This window comes from Thamnophis sirtalis, unplaced genomic scaffold, assembly GCF_051295495.1.
Source record: "Thamnophis sirtalis isolate CommonGarterSnake01/CBP01778 unplaced genomic scaffold, rThaSir2_p1.2 scaffold_1, whole genome shotgun sequence".
NCBI lineage: Eukaryota > Metazoa > Chordata > Lepidosauria > Squamata > Natricidae > Thamnophis > Thamnophis sirtalis.
The window spans coordinates 70,237,472-70,263,324 of NW_028261381.1; the positions used below are offsets into that span (position 1 = coordinate 70,237,472).

Here is a 25,853-nt window from a genome sequence, read left to right on the forward strand (position 1 = left end):
TATGTAGGTAGGTAGGTAGGTAGAGGGATAGAGAGAGAAATAGAAAGGGAGAGAGAAATATAGTAGATAGATAGGGAGAGAGAGAGGTAGGTAGGTAGGTAGGCAGGTAGGTAGGTAGGTAGAGGGATAGAGAGGGGGGGAAATACAGTAGGTAGGTAGGGAGAGAGGGGGGTAGGTAGGTAGGTAGGGAGAGAGATAGGTAGGTAGGTAGGTAGGTAGGTAGGTAGGTAGGTAGGTAGGTAGAGGGATAGAGAGAGAGAGGGAGAAATACAGTCGTTAGGTAGGTAGGTAGAGGGAGAGAGAGAGAGATAGAGAAAGGGAGAAATACAGTAGGTAGGGAGAGAGAGAGTAGGTAGGTACAGTAGGTAGATAGGTAGATGTTTCCAGGTGTGCATATCCATGTGCTGGAGAAGAAAATCGCTGACAATCTACAGCACTTAACTTTGTTCCTGCTGGCACAGCATTTGATCCACGTTATTCGCATCAATCAGTTATTTGCATCAATCAGCTTTCCAAAAGGAAAAAAAAGTTTTTGCACTTTGCAAACCTCCCCAAAACGGCCCATTTTTCATCAAAATGGGCCCGGTTTTTTTTTCAAATAAAAGCCATGAAGAGCCTTGGGGTGGCTTGCAGAGTGCTCCTGGAGGAGGGTCAAAAACGAGCAAAATAACTGGCCCGTTTTTCGCAAAAATGGGCCCATTTTTTGTAAAGAAAATTGCATGTATAGCCTTATAGAGGCTTATAAGGAATATGCCCTCAAGTATATTTCTAGGACTTTTGGACTGGTTATCTTGGCTCCAACTGTTGCCAGTATTACCATCTTTCACGGCTTGTGGACTACCAGCATTGACAGCTTTATTACCTCCTACTGCGACCCCTGGACTACCAACGGGGAGAGTGCCTGTTTATTCCATCTAAGCCAGGTATTTGCGGTATTCCACCTTTAGTACCTATATTAGCTGGCTCCCCCAGTTCATCTTTATGGACCTGGCCTGTTGGACTCCTAGTTTAATATTTTCGTTCCCGGACTATGACCATTATTACGACCATCACCGGTCATTACCATTAACATCTCAGGAACTTTATTTTAGCCACCTTGACTATTACCTCTCTTATATTAGATTACCAGAGAAAGAGGTTACTCTATCTCCCTTACACCTCGCCAGCTTTGACCGGCAGATTGTGCCTCGTTCCACGTACTTACGTTTCTACGTAAGGATCTACTCGCCTAGCTTTAACATCTTTTTAATATTTGCGCAATTTCTCTTGTATGTAGTGTGAATGTGTGTGATTGTGAGTGAATGATCCCACCTTTTTAACTTAATGTAATCCCTTTGTTTATATTATATTGTTGTAACTTTTTAAATTTCTTGTGGGGGTTTGAGTGAGTGAGCACTTGGGTGTGTATGTGAGGTTTGGGATTGGAACTGGGTTCCCCCACACTGAGCGCTCTGCAGAAGTGTTGGGGGGATCTGGGCCATTCCAAATCTCAGGATGATTGATTCGAAGGGCCTGCCAGGGAATGCGGGGGCTATGGGGGTGGGTGGAGGGACCACGGACACGGGAGTGGGCCGGAACATTACGGTCTTAATAGGGAGGGGCAGATATGGCGGGGACTTTAGGGCTAGCCATTACCGGGGAAGGAGGGTTCGCTACGTCACAGAGATCCCTCCTTCCGGCCCTACTAGTCCCACTCCAAGGCCAGATGGCGTGAGTAATCAGGACCCTGGTCTCAGGCTGCTGTCGCTAAATGTCAGGTCTGTAGTTCACAAGGCTCCCCTCGTCCGGGACCTAATTTTAGACGAGGGGGCAGACCTGGCATGTATTACTGAAACCTGGCTGGGCGCGGAGGGAGGAGTCCCTCTCACTGAGATGTGCCCACAGGGTTTTCAGGTGCTTCATCAACCGTGAGCCCAGAGAAGGGGTTGGGGTGTGGCTATTGTTATCCGAGAGTCTCTAGCTCCTCGTAGGATCCCTGCTCCGGAGCTTGTCGGGTGTGAGTCCTTGCTGGTGAATTTGGACCTCGAGGGTCAAGTGGGCTTGATGTTAACGTACCTGCCTCCCAACAGCATTGCAACATCCCTCCCCTCGCTCCTCGAGTCAGTAGCCGAGCTGGCAATTGAGTTCCCCAGGCTTATGGTCCTGGGGGACTTCAATTTGCCTTTGCTTGGCGAGCACTCTGATGGAGCGCAGGAGTTCATGGCTTCCATGACAGCCATGGGCTTGGCCCAAGTAATCCGGGGCCCGACTCACTCGGTGGGTCACACGCTCGACCTCGTATTCCTTTCGGAGCAGTGGAGTTGTGATCTTGGTTTGAGGGGTAGGGAGACTTACCCCTGTCATGGTCGGACCACTACCTACTGAGGCTTGACTTTTGGAGGCCAAACCCCCACTGTAGGGAGGAGGAACCGATTAGGTGGTTCCACCCCAGGCGCCTTATGGACCCTTTGGGCTTTCAGACGGCACTTGGTGTTGTTCCTGATACCCTCGCCCGCAGTCCGGCGGAGACCCTGGTTGCTGCTTGGAACTCAGCAGCGTCAGAGGCTCTCAACCGGATTGCGCCTTTACGGCCGATCCGAGGCAGTGGATCCAGGAGAGCTCCTTGGTTTACTGAGGAACTCCGGGAGATGAAGCACCAAAAGAGACGCCTAGAGCACCGCTAGAGATCCAGTAAGTCCGAGTCAGTCCGGGCACTATGAAAATCCTGCATCAGAGTTTACCTTCGGGCAATTAGGACGTCAAATAGAACACATATTGCCACTCTGATAGCTTCTGCTGAGTCGCGCCCAGACGCCTTGTTTAGGATAACCCGTTCCCTCCTGAATAGGAGGGATACGCGTGATCCTTTGTGAGGTAGAGCTGAGGAATACGTCCAATTCCTCGCGGATAAAGTTGCTCGGCTTCGGGCAGACCTGGATTCCAATTGCGCAGAGCCAGCCGAGGCACCAGGGGAGAATCTGGAGCATCATCTCTGGATTGATTTTCAACTTGTTACCCCTGAGGAAGTGGACAAGGCCATGGGAGCTGTGAGTGCCTCCACATGTGTGCTGGACCCGTGCCTCTCCTGGCTGGTTGCTAACAGCAGGGAGGTGACACGGGGCTGGATCCAGGCGGTTGTTACCGCCTCCCTTCCGGAGGGGTTCTTTCCCCCCACTTTAAAGGCGGCGGTGGTGAGATCCCTCCTGAAGAAGCCATCTTTGGATCCAGCCGTTTTAAATAACTATCGTCCAGTCTCCAACCTTCCCTTCGTGGGGAAGGTTGTTGAGAAAGTGGTGGCCTCTCAGCTCCGGCAGTCCTTGGAGGAAACCGATTATCTAGATCCCTTTCAGTCGGGATTTAGGCCTGGCTACAGCACGGAAACCGCGTTGGTCGCACTGACCGATGATCTCTGGAGAGCCAGGGATGGGGGCCACGCCTCCATCCTAGTGCTCTTTGACCTCTCAGCGGCCTTTGATACCATCGACCATGGTATCCTTCTGCGACGACTGCAGGAGGTGGGGGTGGGAGGCACCATTCTACAGTGGTTCTCCTCTTACCTCTCGGACAGGTCGCAGTCGGTGTTGGTCGGAGGGCAGAGATCGACCCCTAGGCCCCTGAATTATGGGGTGCCGCAGGGTTCGGTCCTGTCCCCCCTCCTGTTTAATATCTACATGAAGCCGCTGGGTGAGATCATTCGACGGCACGGGATAAAATACCATCAGTATGCGGACGATACACAGCTGTATCTGTCCGCCCCGTGACAACTCAGTGAAGCGGTTGACGTGATGTGCCAGTGCCTCGAGGCTGTCAGGGTCTGGATGGGGGTTAACAAGCTCGCACTCAATCCGGATAAGACCGAGTGGCTGGTGTGTTTCCCTCCCACTAATTGGCCAAGTTTTCCATCTCTCAGGCTGGGGGGTCAAACAGTACGTCCCTCAGACAGGATTTGCAATTTGGGAGTCCTCCTGGACCCACAGCTGACTTTTGAACACCACTTGTCGGCTGTGACCAGGGGGACATTTGTCCAGGTTCGCCTGGTGCACCAGTTGCGTCCCTACCTGACCCGGGAGGCCCTCGCAACAGTCACTCATGCCCTTGTGACCTCAAGACTGGACTACTGCAATGTGCTCTACATGGGGCAGCCCTTGAAGAGCATTCGGAGACTTCAGCTTGTCCAGAATGCAGCCGTGCGAGCAATTGTGGGTGCACCTCGGTACACCCACGTTACATCTACCCTCCGCGAGCTGCATTGGCTGCCTATTGGTCTTCGGATACGTTTCAAGGCGCTAGTCGTCACTTATAAAGCCCTACATGGTATTGGACCTGGGTACTTGAGAGACCGCCTGCTGCCAATTACCTCCAATAGACCGATCAGATCCCACAGATTAGGCCTCCTTCGAATTCCATCCACTGGCCAATGCCGACTGGCGACCACCCGGAGGAGGGCCTTCTCTGTGGCTGCTCTGGCTCTCTGGAACGAGCTCCCCGTGGAGATTCGGACCCTTTCCACAAAGCCCTTAAAACCTGGTTGTTCCGACAGGCCTGGGGCTGATGAGTTCCTGTCCCCACTCGAATGGTATGCCTGTTGAGTTGTTTTAAATTGTGGTATTGTTTGTCCATGTCTTTTTTCCCTATTTGTATCCCCTATCCCCCCCCACCTTGACTTGAGTTGTGAGCCGCCCTGAGTCACTTTTTGGGAAAAGGGCAGCATAGAAATATAATAAATTCAATTCAATTCAATTCAATTATAGTGTGCTGCTGGGGGGCTGGAGGGGGCAAAAAACGGCCCATTTTTTGCTCATCTCTGCCCTCCCTAGCCCCCAGGAGATCTCTGAAAGCCTCCATAAGATTATGCACCACCATTTTGGTGAAGGGGCGGGGCTTCAGGAAGGCAAAAAATGTTGCATTCGATTTATGACATACCCAGATTTTCAGCCTCTTTTTTGAGGAAAAAAGGTGCGTCTTATACTCTGAAAAATACGGTAATCCTATATTAGTCTGTCTGAAGGGATAAATGCATAAACCAAGTGCAAGCTAATATCCTGATTTCCATTCCTATTCCAGTAGCAAGGTGGGAACACTACTCTGGGGAGAAGACAAATGAAGTATGTTTGAAGTGAGGCCAGCTATAGCTCCAAATACACAATACTCTTTAGGCCATGTGTTACAATGTTTGAAAAATGAAGCTGTTCCATTTCAACAACTCCAACTCTCATGTTTCTTATAGAAGGACAATATCCTAATTCTATGGTGTGAAAAAAAAAAAGCCAACCTGAAAGATTCTGAAAGATATGCTAAAGAGGACAAAAGCATTCTTAAGTGAATCAGTCAAGGGGCAGTGGTGGAAACACGGGTCAATTTGAATGGGGTACAAGACAATTCTAGTCCTGATTACATCATATGGAGGCAACAATGCTGCATTCTTGGGGATCTCCATATGACCTAACCTATGTCTTGGATGGAACTGCCTTGGCTATTAATCATCTTGAATTATAAATCTGGGTGCTAAAGAATGTATTGGTTTCTTTATCAATAACATCTGTGGTGAAATACAAGCAGTTTCTTACCTCAAGACTCTTAGGTTTCTCAGCTTTGTCAGTGATTTAAAGAAATCTTCCATATATCCTTCATCCAATTTAAATGGCTTCCAGTCCCGGTGTGAATGTACTCTTGTTGCAGAATTGGAAAAATAATAGTACAAAAAGACCATATTGTAAATGAAATGATTATGGAGCTCTATATGCAGGAATTAAGAAATTAAAACTAAGATGGCATCCAAGATACAAAAAAAATGAATAAAGTGAGAGAAATTTTAAGGAGTCCTAAGTAGCAGGATATAGATGTGAGAAGTAGTTTACACATGTTATATACCCATGCATGCAAGCATACCATGCATATTCCTCTTCATGCATATTCCATTTAATTTTCGGAAAACATCTCTGCTGCAAATGGCTATTGGGAATTCTGACAAGAAAGCTTTTTCCCCTATGCAATAACTTTGGGCAGTGAAGTGTTATTGTACAAAATCACTGAAAGGACTTGACATTTATTTTAAAAACAGGTCATTAGTAGAACAGGTAAAGGGGGAACTGCCTTTTTTAAGGTGAAGTTGAGAAGAGTATTATCACATATCCATTTTTTCTATAGGAGGTGACAGGGAAAATAGAAAAAAAGGTATTTTCTTTTTCCTTTTATTAGTCTATCCTGTCAATTACAAAGGGTAATGAATGGATGAGGGCTAGTAGAAAAGTGTGTTGTCCATTCACGGGTAATCCATGCTTGTTTCCTTCACACTGTTATAATTTTATCAATCTTCCGAGTCCAGGTTAAAGGGATGAACAGATTATCAGCCAGAAAAGCAAGCAGGGAATCAGGCACTTGTGAGAGCTTCCAGATCAATCAGTTAGAGCAACTGAAGCCCAATACAAATAACAAGGGAACACATTTTGGTAGAGAGCATAATATGTTTTAAAGGATATATAATGATTGAAACATTCCTAATCTAACTGCTGAAAGTTATTACGCACATTCTAAAGAGGCATTTTTTAACCCATATTTATATTTTGGAGACTAGGTCTGAGAACAGCAGTGGGATTATTATAATCTGAATTAATTGCCCAAATATTATAAACTTTCAAAAATACTTACTTGTTTTTTGGAAGAAATAATCCATTATCTGCCTGATATATAGATGTAGGGCTTCGAACATAGAGATACTCCAAATTTTGACAGTGCTGTATACAATAGGTCAGGATCATCAATTCCATATATGAGTTGCACTGATAATTTATTTCAGTGATAGCACATAGCGCATCTCTTACAAAATTCTCATCTTGTGTCTCATATAAGTAACTAAGTATTTCTTTTTCCAAATACAAATGAATTTTTATATGAAAGGAATTGTATAAATACAGCATATGCTTATCTTGTGTGATCCAATTCAGGTCGATCGCGTTAATTTTGCTGTTAATGTTTTTTTTTACCCAGTTTAATAATAACTCTTTATTCTCGCAAGAAATTTCCCATCCAAATTCTTTTTTCAACTCTCTCATTCTATTTTCTTCATTTAGAAAACCAAAGAGGAAACGAAATTCTACTGCAAATTCAGACCTAAAATATTCACACTTTGTGCTGGGATCCTCAAAAGTTTGTCTTTTTAAAAGTGCCCGCAAATTTGTATTCAGGTTTTCAGAATGGTGCTGCTCTCCTCCTTTCAGAACATAAAACAAAGAAGCAAAAAACTCCTGGAAGCTTAAGTGAATGAAACTGAAGTTTTTAATACAGTGAATATCTCGTTTGAAGTTGTTCTCATTCAGAAAGAGGGGGAAGAAGTCATCCTGAACCAAATTGTCCTTCATGACTTCTTCTTCTGTAAACAGTATTTGCTGCTTCCAGATGCCCTCTGCAGCCAAAGAGCAGACGTTTTTCAACTTTCTTTGGACATCCTGTTCGGATTCTTTGTGGTGATACTTTAACAAGCTGGAGAGATACAGCATATAGATTTCAGTGAGAGTGCATGGCATCTTCTGGAGATTTATACCTCCCTCCATCTCTTGTTTCAACACTGTGCAGATGATCCAGCTCACAAGGGGAATGACACACATGGTGAAAAGTGTATCATTTTGTTGCACAAATCTGAGAGCTTGAGTTGCTTGGTCTTTATCATCTCCAAAAAAATTCTGGAAATATTCTTCCATCTTCTCTCCAGAAAACCCCAATATCTGGAAAAAATGTGGATATTCTAAATATCGATTGAGTTTCTTCAAAGCAATAGGTCTTGTTGTAATTATAAGAAAGGATTCAGGAAGAAGCTTTTTTTGGAATAAACTTCTCAAAATAATTTTTATAGGTTCCTTCTTCCAGGGATCAGAGCAACAGGAATCTTCAGCCTGATCAAAAGAATACCTTAATTCATCAAACCCATCAATTATGAACAGAAGCTTCCTTTCATTCTTCAGTATGTTTTGAATGAAGTTTTCTACAGCATGACACCTGGGCCATTGTTTTGAAATTATCTCTGCAATGCTACTCTTTTCTGACTCTGCATGGCAATTAAACTCTCTACAAGAAATATAAAAAACACAATTAAATCGATCAGGGTAAAATTGTTGAGAAGCCCAATCCAACATGATTTTTTTGGCCATCATAGTTTTTCCAATTCCTGCAGCTCCTTGCAACACAACAGTTTTTGGATTTAGTCCATGTATAGGGTCAAATAATGTTTTAATTTTGGCTGAAGACTCAGGTCTCTTGCTGATTGCTTGAATTTCAGTATGTTTCCTTCCTATTGCTTGAATTCCATTTACCCTTTCCTGTTGAGACAGTTGACCACGTAGGATGGTTAGCGTTGAGTATCTCTTATCTAGGGACACACGTTCACCAGGATCAGAATTAGGATCTTCAATAGTTTCAAACTGTGTTTTAACATAGCTTCTGTAATCTAAAGCAAGAAAAAAAGTCAAATTAGAAGTTTTAAAAATAAGGCTTGCAAAACACACTGGTTTTTTTTGTTGATGGATCTTCTCCTTGAAGCCACCTTCATCCTCCCCATTCTGGATTATGTTTACAGGATCAATTAATTAATCAAAAAAGAAATTGATTTTAAGAAGCAAATGTTTGTTATTAAATACATTAAATAATAATTATTTATTAAATATTAGCTTCTTTTTCCACATAATATTTCTCAAATAATTGCACTCAACACTAACAGGTTATATAAAAATGTTTCTTTGGACTTTGATAGACAGAGGTTTTTAAACCTTATTCCCTTGGAATATGCTAAATACTCTTAGAATGAATTTAATACCAGCATAATATATATGTTCTTTCCTCACTACACATGTAGCTAAACCCACCTATCCTCCATTAAACAGACGATGTGCATAGATCTGGATGCTTTATTGAAAGAACAGGATATGGTGGAACTGTGGAAAATAGGAATACATACAATGAGAACCAAATACAAGACAGGCAGTATTGATTTACTCCTGAACATAACAATTAATAAATACAAGTAATCTAAATCTCACCAGCGATGCTCTGTGTGTGGGATGCAATTTGTCCTTGGATGATGCAGATTAAGATGGATTCTTTTTTATGCTTCTGCTTCCACAAATTTACTAAAGGAAAATAGAATCTAGCTTCCTAATGTGCACTTGTTTTGAGAGTGTGGGCTAAGGAGTAAAAAGGTTGGGTCAACTTCAAAACAATATAATTGGTATTTGTTCCTCCGGCTACTTGATGGGACTACAGAGCAGCAACAGTACATAAAGATTACATGTTGCAGCATGACCCTCCCTGCCTGGTATCAACTGATACCACTATTTGAGTTCTGAGATGGTAGCATTAAGTGAGCTGCCATTACTTTTTTGCTGATATGGCTGTCAGTAGAATGACATGACTGCAGTTTCCGATCAGGCTTCTGGGAGCTTGACAGTGATATATGTTTGGAATATAACATCCCATTGTTGGCTTCTCCCTTAAAATTGCTGAAGTGATCTGATGTATATCCAGCACCATTCTGTAGCAACGGGACCCGAGTCATGTCAGAACGTATCTGGACAATGACTTGGCTTTGAGGCTGACACATCACTGCTTCTGCTATTGTGAGGTTGCCGTCAGATTCTGTGTTGGATGAACAATCTCCATTCATTAAGGATCTGTGAGATGTTGAACATTTTTCCTTCAGAAAAAGTTCTTGCTTGCAAGCCATGTCCACTCGCAGATGCAGATTGCCCTTCTATGAAATGCTCTTTCTTTCTCTGCATTTGGTTTAGATGATTGAAATTGAATCTTTGGCATATTTCGGGGCGGGGGGGGGTGGGGGCTCTGAAATAAGGAAACCAGTTTGTTCTGAGGATGCAACAGTCTCTGATGTATTTGTCCCACACCTTGTGTCAGGATCTTCCTGTGACTGACTGAATGGAAGTTCCTTTTGAACAAATATAGAAGACACTGCAGAAGGATGATTCAGTTTCTTTTTGATCTTTGCTGATGTTTGTGGTGTGGCTGTAGGCTGCTGCATCACTAGAGCCATAGAATTCCCCACAGATTCTGTGGTATGAAAATAGCACAGATAGATTCTGGAGGCTGTGGCATGGAGCATGCTATAGTTTGTTCTTTATTGTTAGCTAGGCATTGCCTCTCTGGTCTGAAGGGAAGAGGGGTGACCCAGTTGTCAGTATCTTCTTTGACTAACCCCTCCTTTATAATTTCTAAAGGGAGTTTGTCCTCAGTAGATGTTGCCACCTGGTTGTCACCTTCCATCCTTTGAAAGATTGTGCACCTTAAATGACCTTGGTCATTGTCACAGGCGAGGGTGTCACTAAAGGGGCCTATAAAGGGACATGGCAAATGAGTAATGTGTGGTGATTCTTTTAAGAGGAATTGGTTGTGGCTTGGCTGAAAAATAGAAGGATGTCCATTCTCTAATGTACTTATCAGCATGCCGCTAACAGGGGTTGGTTTGTGCATGCTTCCTAAACAGACATCACCTATAATGACCCTCCCTAGGTCTAATTTCTGAGCGTATGGAGCATTGATCTGAGCTCTTGCCTTGTGGACTGGGAAAATATCTCTCCCTAGTAGCAAAACTCCCTGAACCTGAGGATAGAGCTCTGGTATCAGATGTGCTATGCAATTCAAATGTGCGTGATGAATTGTTACATCTGGTATAGGGATTTCAGATCTATGGTAAGGGATCTGGTTGCATTTGATAAGAGTTGGTAAAGTCAGGCATGTTTTTGACTTGATAACCAGATGCTCTTCTCCCCACCGTCTCCATAATTCCTGCACAAGTTTTTAAGGAATATGAAGTACTGGGGCCTTTAATGCCAAAGATATCAAAGAAGGATTAGCTGGCTAAAGATCTATTACTTTGGGCACATATGATGGCATAAAGCTTAATGGCTTTGTCCCTTTAGCTTGCTGGGTAGACTCTGACTAGACAGATTTTGGAGCAGGACTTGCCATCTGCAATCTCTTTGCAGACTTCTGTGCATTTTGCATGGATTTATGTTGTGGTTGTAGCAATGCATTCTTCTTCCCTGTTGTCCTCACAGCCACTGTAAGTGTGTTGTAAAGTCCATGGTGCTGGCCCTTGATGTAAAGCTGTATTGTGGCCTATGGTGCCATGCATTCCATGCATTTTACGCTGACCTAACAGTCATTGGAAAAGTGGGGAACAGATGAGCAGCACTTGTAGCAAATGTTGTTTGCTTTCAGGAAAGCTTTGCAATCTTACATGGACTTCTCCCTGAAGGCTCTGCATTCTAGGAGAGGATGTAGCTTCTGATGTAGAGGACATTGCTTACCACGATCTCTGATATCCGTTTCTATGTGAGGATTTGGCAGACCTGTGAAGGAATCTGGAGAAGTCACATTAGTTTTGTGGACTGCTACCGGAGAGTTGCAAGAATTGATCTGAGCAACACATGAGAATGTGAAGTCAAAGCTAGGATCATTTCCTGTTTTAGCTTGTTGGCACACAAAGTTCACAAAAACAGAGAAGGGGGAAATGGAACATTGTAGTCTCTTTTGTATTTGGAGCTATGTATGTGTGATCCACTGCTCTTGAAAGTTATAGGGTAACTTTCGTACAATGGGGTTGACATCTCTGGCTGTGTCAAGGAACGCAAGTCCCCTTCCGACTTAGCTACTTGAAGTTCCATCAGTAAGTCGATAAATTCCCTAAATTTCTGATAGGGTTAGGGTTTTCCATTTTCTACTGCTTCTGATGAGCCATAGCACTCATCAAATCGATCCCAGATCATTTTAAGGCCTGTTTCAGGGTAATTTATTTTTATTGTCCTGATTCATTTTGCATGCTTATCAGATTCAATTCTGAGGCTTTTAATTATATAATTATAATTTAATCTATTTCTTCACTATATGACAAATCTAGGCCTCTAATGGCATTTTGGAAAGAAGATTGCCAGGCTCTATAGCTTTCAGGAATATTATTAAACTTTTCAAGTCCTTGTGTGACTAGCTCAGGTCATGCAAGAAATTTGGCAAGATCTATGGTGGCTTGATTAGTCAACTGTGCATTGCTGTGGTGAAAAAGGTGTTGTGTAGTCATACCTTTTAGGAGTCTCTGGTTTTAGCTGGTCCTTTCAATGCTGCTCTGGTGTGAAGGCTGATCCTGTGGGATAATTTGCAGACTCAAGTATCTTGGGTGTCTGTGTGTGTGGTGGTGGGGGGTCTGCTATCAGAAGTGCAGCTTGCTTGGAGCTTTCTTGTTTGTAGACTTGAGGCTTGTTGTTAGCCTGTAGTGGTGCCGAGTAGCATCTTTGACTTGCTTCCTGAAGGTTGCCTTTTCCATCGAGGTGAGCATTGCTGCTTGGCCTGGAGTGCTGATAGACATACTCTGAAGTGCGTAGGAGAGGATCTTGGGGCTCAACTCCTGGCCCAAGCATGTTGCTGCATTTACTGCAATCGTTGCAGGAATATACAGCTCTTTCTAGGGCTATGACTTTGGCTGTGGCAGCTGCTACTTCTTTCTCTATGGCAAGAGCCTCCAAGTCTGCTTCTAAAAGAACTTTCTGCATTTCTAATTGTGCTCTCTCCTTTTTCATTTCCATTTTTTGTTCAGCAAAGCCTGCTTGTGCTTTTGCTGCTTTAGCTTTTGCACTGGCATTAGTAACTTGCTGATGACTGTTTGTAAGAACTAGAAACTTGAGAGCTTGTCTTGTATGAAGGTGCCAGGCTCTGTGATATGGTGTCTTCTGGAGCTGCTTGAGTGTCTAGAGCTGTGATGGCGAACTTATGGTACGCGTGCCACAGGTGGCACATGGAGCCCTATCTGTGAGCACGCAAGCTGTCGCCCAACCCAGCTCCACTGCACAGTATGCGCGCCTCCTGCCAGCCAGCTGATTTTTGAGTCTCTGCTGCGTATGCGGTAGACATGTGTGCATGCGGGGGGGGAGTGTGGGAGAGTGGTGCCCCCCGCACCCAATTTTTTGTTTTAGAAGGCTTCAAGGAGGCCTTCTAGGCCCAACACGGGGTGCAGGGGTGTGTGGCAACCCCCCCCCCCCCACAGCCTGATTTTGGCCCCAAGAAGCTTCAGGGAGGCCTGCTAGGGAGGCCTGCTAGGCCCAAAACAGGGCATGGGGTGGTCCCACGCATGCACAGGGGTATCACACGCATGCACGGGAAGAGGAGAAGTGCAGGGGGAGTTCATGCGTGCATGCACAGGGGGTGGGATGCATTGTACTATGGGTGTGGGCCCACACACACACACTGTCACACACGCACACGTGATTTTGGCACATGAGGACAAAAAGGTTAGCCATCACTGGTCTAGGGACTGCTGTATGGCTGTATACAGATAGCTGCATTGGCAAAGTAGCAGGTCTCTGTATAGTCATTATTCAGATCCCACTTGCTGGGTAACCACTGTTTCACTGTTCTGTCCTCACTACACATAGTCTGTGTGCAGCTTGACCTGCAGCTAAACCCACCTATCCTCCAATAAAACATACCATGTGCATAGATCTGGATGCTTTATTGAAAGAACAGGATATGGTGAAACTGGGGGAAATAGGAATAAATACAATGAGAACCAAATACAAGATAGGCAGTATTGAGTTCCTGCTGACCATAACAATTAATAAATACAAGTAATCTAAATCTCACCAGTGATGCTCTATGTGTGGGTTTGTCCTCAGATGACCATGTGTCATAGATTATGATGGATTCTTCTTCCTGCTTCTACTTCCTCCTCCAAATACTAAAGGAAAATGGAGTCTAGCTTTCTAGTGTGCACTTGTTTTGAGAGTGCAGGCTGATGGGTATATGGGTTGGGTCAGCTTCAAAACAATATAATGGGTGTTTGTCCCTCCGGCCACTAGATGGTGCTAGAGAGCAGCAACAGTATATAAAGATCATATGTTGGGGCATGACAATATATTTTGTGCAGACTGCTTGTTATTCATAGAGAAAAGGAGAAGTTTATAATACTTGATAGACATTCCAGAAAAGAAAAAGATTTTATTATAAGAAGATAAGCTGGAAATATAGGAGCAACCTATATTTAATGAATTTGGCTGGAAGGAATAACTTAAATTTAATGAATTAATAGGAATTAGAGTGAATTTATATATTTAATTGAAAGAAAGTTTGAATGTAGACTGCATTTGAAAATGCATTTTTTGCTTTATATATAATGCTTAAGTTATTCCTAAAGTTTCTAAAATATTATTGAAAATGTATTTGAAAATATCTATGTTAAGATGAAGTTTTAAAAAAAATGTATTAGAACTTATTGAATTTACAAATATTCTTAAACAAAAATTTAGAGATTTAAAATGGATGTTAAAAGAGGTTTTTTTCCTCCTTTCAGGTTAAAGAATCTGAAAGACTATAATGAACATTGCTAATATACAGTAAATTATAACAGTCTGTAACAGGGGTCCTCAAACTTTTTAAACAGGGGGCCAATTCATGGTTCCTCAGACTATTGGGGGGGTGGGGGGACTGGCTAAGTGGGTGTGGCTAGGTGGTCATGTGACTGGGTGAGTGGGAGTGGCCAATTTTGCAGTCCATTTTGCCTTTTTCCTTCCTAAGATGCACTTTCTTGAACTCAAGGCATCTATTTATTTAGATAAATTTATCTATTTATTTTTCCCCTCCAAGGAAAAAAAAGCACACACTTTCTTGCCACTTGCTTAATTTCAGTGCAACAGCAGCTTCAGGTTTCTTAAGCCATTAAAAAAAGAATAAAACAAACAGGACTTCCTTCAAAATAACTCCTGATTACATGTTTCAGAAGACCACACAATAAACCAGACTAAGAACTGCATCAATTAAAACTGCAACTAAAACTCCCAAGATTTGGGAAAGAGAATCACTCTAAAATCCATTAACATTGCATTTCTCTGAATGCACCATATATCTTTATCTTATGTATTGTAAATTGATTTCTGATGCATTTAACTTATGGAATTATCTTTTGTTACTACTTCCAGCAATATTAATCTGTATTTCTTACTTTATGTAAAATGAACAGATTTCAAATTACCGTATTTTTGGAGTGTAAGATGCACCTTTTTCCCTCAAAAAAGAGGGTAAAAATCTGGGTTTGTCTTATACACTGAATACAGCATTTTTGGTATACCGAACCCCGCCCCCTTCGTGTTCTTGGTTAGGAGGCGATGTAAAGGTTCAGCAATGGTGGCTTTCTGTTTGAGAAAGACGCTATAGAAATTAAGGAGCCCAAGGAATGCCTGCAGTTCGGTCTGATTGAGAGGTGTGGGGGCGTCCTTAATAGCTTAAATTTTTTGTGAGGTTGGGTTGATCCCAGACCCATCGATCAGGTACCCAAGGAACTCTAATTTTGGTACATTAATTTGACATTTTTCCTTTTGAGGCGGAGACCTTTGTCTCTAATTTTGGTCAAAACTGCTCGGACGCTTTTTAAAAGTTCTGCTTCATTTGCAGCCGATACCAAGATGTCGTCGAAATAGGGGACAACTCCTGGAATTCCCTGCAAAAGTCATTCCATGACACTTTGGAACAGTCCAGGGGCGATACTAACTCCAAATTGCAGGCGGTGGCATTTGAATGCACCCCTGTGCGTCACATGGGCCTCCACGGTAGCACCATCTGCTGGCAATTGTTGGTATGCCTGTGCCATGTCTAATTTTGCAAAGATTTTTCCTGGGCCGAATAAATGTAGGAGGTGCTGTACAATGGGTACAGAGTATGAGCTTTGTTGTAACGCTTTATTAATTGTACATTTATAGTCCGCGCAGATGCGGACAGACCCGTCAGGCTTGACAGGTGTCACAATTGGTGTTTCTCAGCGTGTGTGATCGACTTCTAAGATGCCCTGGTTCACAAGCTTGTCTATTTCTTTGTCTATTTTAGGGCAGAGAGCGAAAGGTACTCTCCTGGGTTTTAGCCTAATTGGGGCTATTGTGGGGTCTAAGTTAAAGGAAATAGGGGTTCCTTTGTACTTACCCAGACCAGTGCCAAAAACATCCTTGAACTCCTTAAATATGGGTTCAGCGCCGGTGCTGAAAATGTCCTCGAACTCTTTAAAGATGGCTTAAGCGCCTTCGTCCTTCACGGAGTTGATGCCGGTCACTTCCATTCCTAAAGCTTAGAACCAGTCGAGCCCCAGGAGGCTTTGGAGGTTTCCGCTGACCATTGTCACAGGAAGATTTCCACTGAATTGCTTGTAGTCCACCCGGAAGGTGCACGACGATGGGGACTTCGTTCCCCTGGTAGTCGTGCAGGCGGATGTTGGGATGTCGGAGGTGACGCTTCTGTAGCTTTGGGATCGCTTGCTTGAGAACTGACCATGAGATTATGGTCAGTGATGACCCGGTGTCAATCTCCATTTTGCATGGAGAGCCCTCGATGAGGACAGTGACTGTCAGCTTTTTGGAGCACCTGGTATGGATTTGTCTAACTAGTTCAGTGACATTCAGCTTCCTTAGGCACCCTGAGTGGATTTGTGTGATAGACATTTGGTTGGCGACCCTGTCATCGCTTTCTGACTGCCGTGGGTACTTCTGCCAAGCCCCTGGTTTTGACAGCTGTTGGTGCCTTTGTGACCCTCTGGGCTGTCTGGTGGCAGTGGGGAATTCGCTGTGGCACATCTTGCCAATGTGCCCCTTCCGCTTGCATCGCTGGCAAGTTGCATCACGAAAACAGAAGGATGCTCGGGCATGGTCTCCTCTGCAGCTGGTGCAGGCCAGAGTTTGCAAATTGAATTTTTGCGCCGTCTTGGCATGGCTACTGCGCATGCGGCAGCTGTCGTCTTCCCCACTTTCGGAACTCTCGGGCTCGGTGGTCTCGGGATGTTCTTGGGTACCCTTCTGCATGTCTTGAGGTGTGCTCTGGCTCCGTAGGGTTTCCATCGACTTGGCAGCTGATTCGGATGCCCTAGCCTTGTCAAATGCGATCTGCAGAGAGAATTTAGACTTAGCAAGTAACCTCCTCTGCAGAGTGATGTCTCGCACACCGCAAATTATATGGTCCAAAATCAGCTCGTCCAGGTCTTGGAATTCACAGTAGGTTGCAGCTTTTTGGAGCGCTGGTACATACTCGTTGATGAATTCGCCCTCCTTTTGGTTCCTGATGTTGAATTCGGGCCGGCGAACATATTTAGAAGGCTTAGGTGTGTAGTGAGTCTTCAGTGTTTGTTGCAGTGCAGACCAGGACACTGCTTGGAATGGAGTTGGTTCTGAGAGTTTTTCCGCCGTTTCGAACACTTCCTGGCCGCAGTAACCCAGGAACATGTTCTTTTTATGGGCTTCTGGAACGCCCATGAGATCGTTTGCTTCCAGGAAATACTCAAATCGTAGCATGTATGATTCCCATTGTTCGGTGGCTGGATCATATGGAGTTGGTGGGCATGCATAGCAATTCTGATTCTATCTGGTTGTTCCGCGATGGCTTGCTCGATGCCGCACAGGATGCTCCAGCTGGATGTACTTGCAAGGCTTCGTTTGCTCTTTGCTCTCTTTGTTTGTCTAGTTGCCTTCCAATCCCACCTTTGTCACCAGTGTTAGATTGGGTAAAGGAGGCATACGAGGCATCAAGTAACAACAGCTCTTTATTGCAAGTAAACATCCGGAGTGAGAATGGTCTGGCAGCATCCCCTTTAAAAGGGATCTGTCAGACCTCTTGACCAATGGGATTCAACCTCTGTTCCTGCCGGAACAGAGGATGTTAGTGGAAACCTCTTTCAGTCTGTCAGTGGGGGGGGGGGGATATCTAAGAGGGAACATATCTGAAAACTGGTCAAAGTGGAAGGAGCTGATAGAGCTTGTGTTTGCAGGATCTGATGCAGACAAATGGACTGATCAGCAGAAAGCAGCACATTTTCTGATATGTGTCGGACAGAAAGGATGTGATGTGTGCAGAGCCTGGCAAGCAAGTGGGGAGATCACTGCAGAGGACAAAAAGAAAACAGAGGTACTGTTTGCAAAGTTTGAAGCATACTGCACCCAAGGAAAAATTCCACAGTGCAGAGAAAACTGTTTTATGAGAGAAACCAGTCTGGAGGTGAATCTGTGGATGAATGGGTAACACAGCTGAGCTTGCTTGCCAAAGCTTGCGAGGAGGCAGACATGCAATAAATGCAAGAAAAGAGGACACTTTGCCAGAGTGTGTAAACTATCTTCACAAACTGGAAGGTCACAAACACGGACTGTATACACTATAGAGGACAATGATGACAATGCAGGATCAGACTCTGACTGCTCTCTGATATATCTTGCAGCGGTACAGAAAGCACATCAGTCTGCAGATGAAGCAAATGTAACATTACAGATAGGGGCTAACAAAACTCCAGTCACATTCAAAATAGGTACTGGAGCACAAGTAAATTGTGATGCCCAGCCACGTATACTTGGAACACCTCAGGAATGAATCCCCTTTAGAGACTCTGGGCCTACCGAAACTAATGGGATATGGTGGAGAAAGCTGAAAGTAATGGGTCACTGTTATGCAAAATGCTCTTACAAGGGATCTGAACAAGTTTTACAATTGTTTGTGGTATAAACGCAAGCCCCAGCTGTAGTAGGTCTCCAAACAAGTAAAGAGATTGGACTTGTGAAAATAATAATGACTGTGGATGGTGGGCATAGAGGTCTGATGGAGGCTGACATTAAACGTGAGTACTGTGGTCTATTCAAGGGCCTGAGGTGCCTTCCAGTTATAAGCCACATACGTATAAAAGAGGGTGCACAGCCTGTCATCCATGCCCCAAGAAAAATACCTCTAACTCTTGTGGATAAAGTTAGACAGGAACTCACTAGGATGGAGAAGTTGGGAGTAGTAAAGAAGGTCACTGAACTATCGGAATGGGTCAGTTCTATGGTTGTGGTGGAGAAGAAGAACACAGGTGCAATTCGCATATGCATTGACCCACGGGATTTGAATGAAGTAATCATGAGAGAACACTACAAACTCCCCACCATAGAGAACATAGCACACAAGCTAGTAGGAGCGACAGTGTTCAGTGTATTAGATACCCAGTCTGGTTACTGACAATTGCGTCTTGATGAAGCCAGCAGTTACCTCACTATTTTAACTCCCCTGCGGGTCGATGGCACTTCACAAGGGTACCTTTCAGCATAGAGTCTGCACAGGAAATATTTCAAAAGAAATCACACGAACTGATTGCTGTCTACATGGTGTTGAAGTAATAGTTTATGATTTGTTGGTCTATGGAAAGGATCGAATAGAGCATGACAGAAATCTTACTGCTTTGCTCAATCGATGTCATGAGAAAAATCTTAAACTCAATCCAAACAAAATGCAAATTGGGGTAGAAGAAGTGACATATTTTGGACACCAACTAACCAAGAGGGCTTGAAGCCTGATCCAAAGAAGATTACAGCACTTCTCGACATGAAGGCCCCAACCTCCAGAAAGGAGCTGGAGACATCACTGGGCATTTTCAACTATCTATCGAAATTCTCTCAGGGCTTCGCTCAACAGACAGCACCGCTACGTGCATTGCTTCAGAAGGATGCTATTTGGTGTTGGGATGCAAACATGGAAAAGACTTTTGATTTGTAGATTTGTAGATTTTAATAGCATTTATAGGCCGCCCTTTTCCCTGAGGGGACTCAGGGCGGCTTACAATAATAAAGGAAGGGGAGTGAAGACAAAACATAAAAAGAAATGTGCAATAACTGAAAAATACTAAAAACACAACATTCTCTCAGCATTCGGAGGGGCGGAAGAGTTTATCCCCAGGCCTGACGGGCTAGCCAGATCTTGAGGGCTGTACGGAAGGCCTGGACTGTGGTCAGGGTACGAATCTCCATGGGGAGATTGTTCCATAGCGTCGGAGCAGCAACTGAGAAGGCTCTCCTCCGGGTAGTCGCCAGTCGGCACTGACTGGTGGATGGAATACGGAGGAGGCCCGCTCTATGCGATCTGATGGGATTGACAAAGTGAAGAAGCTGGTTACTAAACATCCAGGGCCAATACTGAAATATTTTGATGTAAATGCTGACACTGTGCTTCAAGTGGATGCATCCCAGTTTGGGTTAGTGCTGTGCTGACTCAACAAGGACATCCTGTGGCATATGTTTCATGTGCACTGACCATGACACAAACCAATTATGCTCAAATTGAGAAAGAGGTGCTGGCCATTGTGAATGGATGTGAGAAATTTCACCAGTACATATATGCTCACCCAGTAGTTGTGGAAACCAACCACAAACCGTTGGAGTACATACTACGAAAACCACTAGCTTCTCATGTTTGCAGCGAATGATTATGAAATTACAGCAGTATGATCTCACAGTGAAGTATAAGCCTGGAAAGGAAATCCCAATGGCTGATAGCCTGTCAAGGGTGTTTCCAGAAGGACATGAAGCCAGGGATGAACCTGAGTTGGAAGAGCAGGTACATACAGTACTAGTGAACATGCCAATATCAGATGTACAGCTGGAGAAGATAAGACAAGACACCAAATAGGATAAAGTACTAGTGAAACTAACTCATGTCATGTGCAATGGCTGGCCAGAAAAACGCAAAAAGCTGTGTCCTGAGCTGCAGGAATTCTGGCCTGTGAAAGATGAACTATCCATTCATGAGGATATCATATTAATGGGTGACAGTATCCTTATTCCTAAGTCACAGCAGGCAGAAGTAATGGAACAAATTCACCAAGGACATTTGGGCATTACTCTGTGTAAGCGCAGAGCACGGGAGTTGGTTTATTGGCCTAATTTGGACTCTGATATTGAGACACTTGTGAAGAAGTGTGATACCTGCCAGACATTTCAAAAAAACAATATGAAAGAACACCTTACGCTGTAGAATGTTTCTTCACGGGCGTGGCAGAGACTGGCTACAGATATTTTTCATTTTGAAGACATCTACTACCTGATGGTAGTAGACTACTACAGCAAATACTTTGAACTAGTGCAGCTGGGAAGTCTAAAAGCATCAACAGTAATATGGACTTTTAAGACAATACTTTCAAGACATGGAGTGTGTGAAGAACTTGTGTCTGACAATAGGCCACAATTCTCATGTGCTGAATTCCAATGCTTCTTGCGTGAATGGGGAATCAGGCACAAACCCACAAGCCCTTATCACCCACAGGCCAATGGCCTAGCAGAGAAGTATGTTGGCATAGTCAGATCCATTATACAGAAAGCACAATCATCAGGGCAGGATGTGTACTTAGGCCTATTAAACTATCATGCAACACCCATTGAGGGTTTATGCTCACCTGCACAGCTGCTAAGGGGGAGAACATTGAGGACCACTGAGGAAGATGTAATGATGTCTATGCTTTATCTTTTATCTCAAGTTCAATTGCTATGCCCAGTTCTTTATACATGTTAGGAAACAGTTAACATTTCTAGTCATGTGATCTGGGGGCAGGAAGTTGTTGTAAGATGGTTACTGCTGAGTAAAGACAAGCTTATGGTTCAAGCTCCTTGCTGTCTGCCTTTATATTGTGTTAAATCATCACAGAAGTGACCCTTGCAAGCCCCAGTCACTGTGTCCTTCACTCCCACCCTCTTTTCTCCCAAATCCACAGGAAAAAGCTCCTAGACCAGAAACAAGGTTCCCAGAGCTGGAGAACTGCATTTACTGTAGAATAAGAAGAAAAACCTCACAACTTTAAAAACTCAGGAAGAAACCCTCTCCTCCTCTTCCACGTGGCTGCTTCAGAACTAAAGAAGCCTAGTAATTGAGCAGGGAAGCTACTATGGGAGAGATCAAATGCCAACCAGTCCTGAAGATTTAAGCTGTGGGCTCCCCCTTTTCTTCCTTCCTTTCCAGTGAGCGGCAGTTTGCAGGGTCTGAAATTTACTTTCCTTTTCTGCCTTTGCCTGCTTCCCAGCCAAGGAATGCTGCTTCTTTTGCTGCCTCCCTACAAAAAGAACCTCTTTCTTTTTCCTTCTTTCCTTCTCATCTTCCTTCCTAACTTCCCTGCCTGCCTCCTTTTTTTTGGCAAAAGTTTTTTATTTTTTTAACATACATATAATATAATCCAAAGTATACCACTACATCTTAACAAACATTTTTTGAATATTCAATAATATATCAATTCCTCTTGCCATCAAGCCTCTTCAATTTTTATTTGCTCTTTTGCTTTCCATACATCATATTATAGTCTATTTCATCTTCAACTCCTCTCCTCTCCCTCTCTCCTCCCTACTTTCTTTCTTCCCTCTGCCATCTCTCTCTTCTCTACTTCCCCTTGCTCTCTCCCTCTCCTCTCCCCTCTTTCCACACCTTCCCTCACTCTCTCTTTCCCTCTTTTTATCTCCCTTCCATTCTCTATTTTACTTGGTATATTTCCACCTTTTGGCAAACCCCATTTAATATCAGTGGGGTTAATAATTATATTCCAAAAGAAAAAGGAAGAAAAAGAACTATTTTCCATATTACTAGTTTTTCTTTTAAAGGTATACCTTTATACAAATTCCATTTGGTCCCCCAACCCCCACCCCCTAAAAACCTCTTTTTGGGGTGAAGTGCAAGATGGATTCAAGTTTCCAGCTATCCTCATAATACTGTTATATATTTATACATCATTAAGCGTCCATATTTTAGTCTCATATTGTAACTTTAAATATATATTGTTAGGCATATTTCCAAGTTCTTCCTCCATTTTTTCTCTCTCCTCTGGTAACTTTCCCAACTAATATTTTTCTTATTTGTAACCCAGCATAATCATTTCACATTCCATTATTAATACATATCAACTGGCCTACTATCTTTATTCACTTTAATGAATCTATCTTTAATTCCTCTTTACTTGCAATCTTTCTATACTATACACACACATTACATTTCAGTGTTAGTTAATTAATGTTCAAATAGCATATGCTTTACACACGTTCACCTTTCCCCACTAATTATTATTATCTATGTGCGTATTTCCCTTCTTCCTTCCAAAAACTGGTAGATGATACCAATTTTTATTTTCCCTTCCATTTATTTTTAAAGAATCTTAAATCCCAATCTCTGAACTTCTCCTTACTCCCAATCTTTTTTGTGAGTTTTTGCTGTACCATTCGTCGTACCCTCTTCAGGATTTCCTTTGGTCTCCTCGGCCTATTTTCCCTTTTTCTTTTCTTATTATATTTTTCCCCTGTAATGAACTTTCTTTCATCTGCTCAATTCTTTCCTTTTCCTTTCTTTTTTTTTTGGGGGGGGGGGGGGAGGCGACACCCTTTTCTCTTTTCGTTATGCCACTATTAAATCCAATGAGATCCTTTATCTGCTTATTATTTCCTTCACTTTCTCTTGCTTTTTCTATATTTTGGCTTTCATTTCCACTTCTTTCCATAATATTCAGCCTATCGTCCTTTCTCAACCCAAATGATTCACACATATTTTTCAACATTTCACATATTTCTTTAAGATACCACCCCTCCATATTGCCCAATTTTTAATTTGCTATTTTCCTTCTTCAAATCGTATCCCAATTCTTTACACTTCAAAACTCCCACTTTTTTCTTATCCACCAACTCCAGTCCAGTTCAAATTTTCCCCTTCAAACAAAAAAGGGAAAAGATTTCATTGTAAAAGAATGTCGTCAAACAGCCTGTGCCTGATTCAAAGTTCCAAAGTCCTCACCATCAAAATCAGCTCTTTCATTTTTGTTGTTTCTGCCAGATAAGCGTTCTTTCTGGTAGAAATGTAAATGTAACCTTTAACTCCACAGAGACACAAAATGCAAATTGTAGCAAGGGAGCAGGGGAGGGTTTTTTTAAAATCGTATTGAAATTGTGTTGAAAGCAAGCTTCCTGGTCTTTGTTGTTATACTCTGGCTATAAGCTTTTTCAGCTCTTGATTTCGTTTCCTTTGTTTCTGCCTGATGAGGGTTCTTCTTCTGATAGGTGCCTCCACTTCTTAGTATTTTTCCCAGTCAGATATCTTAAATCTTAAATGCAGTCTTTAATCTTTAACTCCACAGGAGCAAAGAATACAAATTGTAGTAGAGAAGCGGGGGTGGGTGGTGGGGTGGGTCAGTATTCTTCTTCAATTTTAAGTCATGGTCCGTCCCCCTTCAGCTCCTTCACAAGGTTTCCATGGAGTTTGGAGTTTATCAATTAACCACTATTAAAGCAAAGTCTTCCCATGTTTCAAATTCAACTAGAGAAAAGATTCCCCCCAACCCCATATTACAGAAATATCCAGTCCTTTTTAAAATTCCACCTCCTAAGCTAGATAAACAGTCTGTTCTCTTTGGGCTTTAATGTTTTTAAACCACCATCTTTTTTCCTTTTCTCTTTATTTTACCATGCTGTTCCCAATTTCTCCATTTATGCTATTTTACGTTTGACTTCTCTACCAATAACAACTCCACTCTTATTCTATCAGTAGGTTTTAAATCTTCTCACCCAGTCTTGTCACTTTGTCCAGCCATCGCTCCTGCACTCATGCTTAGCCCAGTTGCCTCCAACTTTGTCGCAGACATTTTACAATGCCTGTCCCCCCCCCCCCCCCCCCAGGTCAGAAAGCTAGTCTCTGGCTTTTGAGGAACCAGTTTCTTCCCTCTTGGCTCTTCGAGACGCAGCTCTTTTTTCAACTTTTGTTCAAGAAGGCTCTGGTCTAAAAGAACCCCCCCCCCCCCCCCGGCAATGGTTTGTCAGCCCTGGATTTCACAGGAGCCCTTGGGAGCCCCTCTTCCAGTCTGTCTCATTGCGGCGCTAAGTGGAAATCCCCTGCCTGCCTCCTTCTCATTCCCATCTCATTCCAGAGTTTGGCAATGCTGCCAGCTATGGCTTTCCCATGTGGGGCGGGGTAGGGGCAATCCCAGTGAAAGGGATGCCACACAGGCTGCAATGCTGGGACTTTTTGGCCTTCCTGGCCTCCAGAAGCCTTCTGCCAGCACAAAATAGTCTTGTTTTTGGCCTTCCCCTCCCCCAACCTCCAGTAGCTCTTCACCTTACCTTCTAATTCCTGCTCACAAAGGTCAGTCCTGAACATGGCCGAATGGTGGGGGCCAGTGGGTGGGTTGAGTGATGTGGACGGGGCAGCCTCGTGGTCCTGCATGGGCTGGATTAATGGCTTCAGTGGGTCATAGCTGGCCCGTGGACTGTAATTTGAGGACCCATGGTCTATAAAGATGAATGTGCAAATAGAAATATGTATTATTATTCACAGCAAAAAAGGTAAAGATGATTAAATTAATTGCTTTATTCAAAGAAATTAATATATCTAATTTTGTTTTTATTTGGAAACTGCTTCTGGATTTTGTGCTTATGATAAAAAAAGGAAACTGATTTTGGTTTTGCCGAATAGATAGGTTTGTTCTTATAGAAATAGCTAGTCTATGTTTTATTCAGAGGTGGTATTCAGCAGTTTCTGACCAGTTCTGGAGAACCAGTAGCAGAAATTTTGAGTAGTTTGGAGAACCGGTAAATACCACCTATGACTGGCCCCACCCCCATCTTCTCTGTCTCCCGAGTCCCAGCTGATCGGGAGGAAATGGGGATTTTGCAGTAATCTTTTCCTGGAGTGGGGTGGGAATGGAGATTTTACAGTATCCTTCCCCTGCCATGCTCATTAAGCCACGCCCACCAAGACACAAACACAGAACCGGTAGTACACATTTTGAATCCCACACTGATTTTATTGTATAAAACTATAAAGTTGAGGATGTAATATTATTATCTTCTATACTGCTCAAGAGAATTGGAAGTCAATGCCTTTTTTCTTTTTCCCTTTCTACTGCACACGCCTGCTGCCAATTACCTCCCAAAGACCCGTCAGATCACACAGGGTCGGCCTCCTCCAGGTTCCGTCCACCAGCCAATGCCATCTGGCTACTACCCGGGGGAGGGCCTTCTCTGTAGCAGCTCCGGCCCTTTGGAATAAACTCCCCGCGGAGATCCGGACCCTCACCTCTCTCCAGGCCTTCCGGAAAGCCG

General features: G+C 43.5%; 1 protein-coding gene across 1 annotated transcript in view; it reads right to left on the minus strand.

Moving 5' to 3' along the window:
* The window catches only part of LOC106548379 (NACHT, LRR and PYD domains-containing protein 3), a 71,398-nt gene that overhangs the window by 27,894 nt on the left and 17,651 nt on the right, over nt 1-25,853 (minus strand). The window contains exons 4-6 of the mRNA XM_087715692.1: nt 24,873-25,040; nt 6,628-8,419; nt 5,547-5,648 (exon numbers count right to left, since the gene is read on the minus strand). Of these exons, the coding sequence (XP_087571818.1) occupies nt 5,547-5,648; nt 6,628-8,419; nt 24,873-25,040 (2,062 nt within the window). The remainder of the gene's footprint in view (nt 1-5,546; nt 5,649-6,627; nt 8,420-24,872; nt 25,041-25,853) is intronic.